Source organism: Neophocaena asiaeorientalis, unplaced genomic scaffold, assembly GCF_003031525.2.
Source record: "Neophocaena asiaeorientalis asiaeorientalis breed wild unplaced genomic scaffold, Neophocaena_asiaeorientalis_V1.1 scaffold67, whole genome shotgun sequence".
Lineage (NCBI taxonomy): Eukaryota > Metazoa > Chordata > Mammalia > Artiodactyla > Phocoenidae > Neophocaena > Neophocaena asiaeorientalis.
Window position 1 is genome coordinate 7087630 of NW_020173731.1, and position 4138 is coordinate 7091767.

At 32.9% G+C, this 4138-nt stretch overlaps 1 protein-coding gene across 1 annotated transcript in view; it reads right to left on the minus strand.

Annotated features, from left to right (window-relative positions):
- Window positions 1–3190, minus strand: part of SYT14 (synaptotagmin 14) — a 145893-nt gene extending 142703 nt beyond the window's left edge. The window contains exon 1 of the mRNA XM_024751070.1: window positions 2419–3190. Within this exon, the coding sequence (XP_024606838.1) occupies window positions 2419–3190 (772 nt within the window). The remainder of the gene's footprint in view (window positions 1–2418) is intronic.
- Window positions 3191–4138: the final 948 nt, after the last annotated feature.

Consider the following 4138-nt stretch of genomic DNA (forward strand, 5'->3'; position numbering starts at 1 on the left):
AAAAAAAAAAAAAAAAAAAAGCACTATTACCATTTTTTTAAGGTAAAAATTTTGAAACTGCATCATGTTGAGATTCATTCAGACCATGATGCAACCTTCTCAGAATTATAAACAACTCTAGAAGGATAAAGAGACCACAGCAGTCAGAATTTATTAGTTCAGTCTAGAGATTTCTCTCATTATACTCAGCTAAGGTCATCTGCAGTAGACAAATCAATGTTTGAAATTCAGGTGGGGAGACACAGAATGAGTAATTTTAAAATATGGGATAGAAATTGAATGTTTACAGTTAGAAGTAAGGGAGCTTGGACGTCACTAGTCTAAGTCCTGCTTTTTAATTCAGCAAAATAAAACCATCAAAGGGTGAAACTATGACTGATGTTATATTCTGCACTGTCCAATTTAGTAGTCACCAACCACATGCAGCTATTTAAACTAAGTAGAAACAATAAAATTTAAAATCTAGTTCTCCAGTGCTACTAACCACGTTTCAAGTGCTCAATAGCTACATGCAGACAGTGGTTACTGTATGAAGCAATATAGATATGTAGAACTTTTCCATCATTGCAGAAAGTTCTATTGGACAGAGATGGCATCTGCTGAGATGGCAGATCTAGTCTAGAACCTAGGCATTCTGACTCCCAGGGTTTAGCACTTGTGGGATACCATGGTGGTGGTCTTAAGGCAGCAGGAGAGTTCTGAGGAGGGTAACTAGAAATTCACCTACTACAAAATATTACCTAAAGTAGCCCTGCATTCAGGAACAGAGAAGGAAACTTCTTCCTCTTATTATACCTTGTAAGCTCTGTCAGAACCTAGGACACAGGTACTAGCAACATTATAGTTCAGCTAATGAAGGGACAATCCATACGGGTCAAATGATTTTCAAAACGATTTTAGAACATAACATGTTTCAGTTTAGTACTGACTATAATCTAGAATACTTCAGAAATATTTGATTTCTTTTAGGTAGCACATGTTTCTTAATGAAAACAAATCAAAACAAAATTTAAAATTCTGTATTGCTACTGCAGTATTTATTACTAGCATCCATTCTACTGTTATTTTATGAATAAAATAATATGTAAACTATTCTTCTTAATTTTATTTCTCTTTTAATTTTTGCTACTTCAAGTAATAAGGCTACCAAAACTAAACCAAGGCTACCAAAAAAAACACTGAATCTGACATTCAAAAAACTGCTACAAGAATAGACTTCAAAATGGAGGTATTTCCAAAAATTGGCATTCCTTTTTACTTAGCTCATCCATCCTGGATCAGCCTCTATTATATCATTTAAAAAACATTCATATAATTGATAAATAGCAGACCCTATTATGCACAAAGTCATGTAGCAGAACTGAAACAGTCTTCTTCGTTTCTACTGCTACTCAGTATTTTGGTTATTTTATGAGAATGTAAATATACATAAAAATTCTGTATGTATCTTTTATAAATAAAAGCCAGTGTACTTCTGGCCTTGTGATCAGATCAGCAATTAATGAAAATGACTAAAGGATAACCAGGTGTACTAACTAGCGATATGAAGCAATTCTGCAACCAAAACCAAGTAACTGTCAGCTAATTGTTTTAAAAATTGTCACAAATATTGTGGATGAAAACTGTAACTGCTTAGTTGAAATCTTAATTCTACATAGAGAACTCATGAATAATAATAGATTGTTCATGTATACACATTGGAAACATATGTCATATAAAACTCTTAATGTATGGCTAAATGAATAGATACATATCCTGAAGCATGTTATTCAATAAGATAAAAATCTATTGCTCTCAAGGAAAAACATGAAACGTTTGGTACATTCTTACTAGGAAAGATGTGAAGAGCAACACGGTATAAAGGGATTAAGGGTTGGTTACAAAAATATAAAAATTTTAAATCTAACTGTAGCACACCAAATAAATTCCAATTAAAGTATGCACACTACTTAAGAAAACCACAGAATTTCTGATTGAAAAATAAATGGGCATTAAGTAAAATTAAGGCCCTTAAAATTGGCCAAATAATGCAGGGACCAGGGGCAGTAACTAAATTAGAGGTATACAAATGACATGAATGCTTTTGAAATGACTGTGAGAAAAAACTGTATGACTTTAAAAATGTCTCCCAGTAAGAGGATTCAAGAAAGTCTTAAATTAGATATACAGACATGTATAGAAAAATTTAGAAATTTGGATGTTTTCCTAACGTAAAAAATCAAGAGAAAATTTTATCACTCAAACTCACATTAGGAGACCTCACCTTTTTCTGGTATTATCTCAGAATATTTTTCATCTTTACTCTTTGCTGTTCCTTTTTTGGCAGAAATGGCTTCGTTTTTCTTTGTTTTTATGTCTCCTTTCACTTTGTAGTATTTTGTTGGATTTATTTGTTCTTTGATTTTCCATAACACTTACCTTTAGAATTAGTTGATGCTGCTGGATGTATGTCTTTTTTCTTAATGGATTTCTGTATCATATGTCTATTGCTTCCCAAAATACCTTTTGGAGAACATTCACTTCCTGAACACTTATTCCCTTTGGATCCTTTACTTTTAATATGTTTTTCAGCCTTCTTTAAATAATTTTCTTGCATTTCTTGAAATCTTACCTCCTTTAGGTCATGCTTACCATTATTGGAAATTCCTAATCCATATTTTCTACATCTGTCAGTACTTTCAAGTTCTTGGCAAGTAGATCCAGCCCTTGCATACTGCTTGCTAACTGATATCCTACCATCACTCATCTGGCCTTTCAAAGAAGAATCACCAGCAGTATCGGTTTCTTGATATTTTGATAGTGTCTGTTGCCTATTATTAATATGTTTAAATACTCCTTCTTCATTCATTCCTTGATCTTGCTTTTGTGAAACTGAAGTATTATAGCTATTTATTCGATTTGCTTGGTGCTCTAAATCGAATTGTGTTTTCTGACAATTAGTGTTTTTAGAGACTTCTGGTAACGTGGTATTTTCTCGTTTAGAAGTATCTACAGCTTCTGCTGCTGCAGGGCTTTCCTCTTCTGGGCGGAAGCCACTTATCATACTTGCTACCTGTTCAGCAACCGAGTCAGTGAAAGCATAGCTGACTTCCCCCACAGCAGTGGTCAAATCTTCCACAGCATTACTGATTGTGTCCACCAGAGAGGACACTGAAGGCAGATTCTGCTGAAAATTTTTGAAAAATGCCATTTTCTAATTCCTTGTTCCTAAAAGGTGCAAAAATGGAATTTTCTCTTCTCAAAAAATCAACCACTTTCAAGTCTGAATTTAACATTTACTTAAATGGTGCTATTCATTAGCCCAATATCAGTATTTCACATTGTATCTTTTAATTTTTCTGTAAATGCTTATGCAATGGAAGAAATATGTTGAAGTAAAGACGCTTCAAAAAAAAAATCAAACCACTTGGTTTAAACGTAATGACTTTTTCCCACTCCACAGCTATCATAACAGCAGCAAGACAATATTTTCCCCTCAAATACTATTGAGTTTTTATTCTATACCTGCAAGAAGAAGTATAAAAAGGATTTTTATTATGTACTTTTTAGTTTATTTATTAATAGTCTATGTATGGGAACTACCCTATCTTATCAACAAAGTACCAATATCATTTCAAAATAAAAAAGATATTAAGGGTTTCCCCTATATATTCCCCTAAATATATATTTGTTTACATATCTAAACAATTTTGCATAGAGGTTAGAATAGGGAAGAGCAGAGGGTGAACATTTGCAGAGTTGCTATTACATGTAAGGCATTGTGATTCACAAATTTTATCTTACTTGGTCTTACAATAACTCTAGGAGGTAAATATTATTATTCTTATTTAATAAGTGAATAAGAAACAGCCTCAGAAAAATTAATAAGGTCCCCGAGACCTTTCCAATGGATCCTCAAGGTCAAAACTATTTTTACAATAAGAGTAAGAGAATATGTAACTTTTCATTTTCATTCACTCACAAATGAGCACTTGGATTTTCCAGAGGCCATATGACAGACTGAATGCAGAAGCAGATGTGAGAATCCAGTTGCTTCCTTCTTCTGTGCCAGTCATTAAAGAGATTTGCAATGTAAAACAATGTCACTCTTCTCACCAAACTTTTTTTTTTTTTGGTTTTAGAAAATATATAGTTTTTA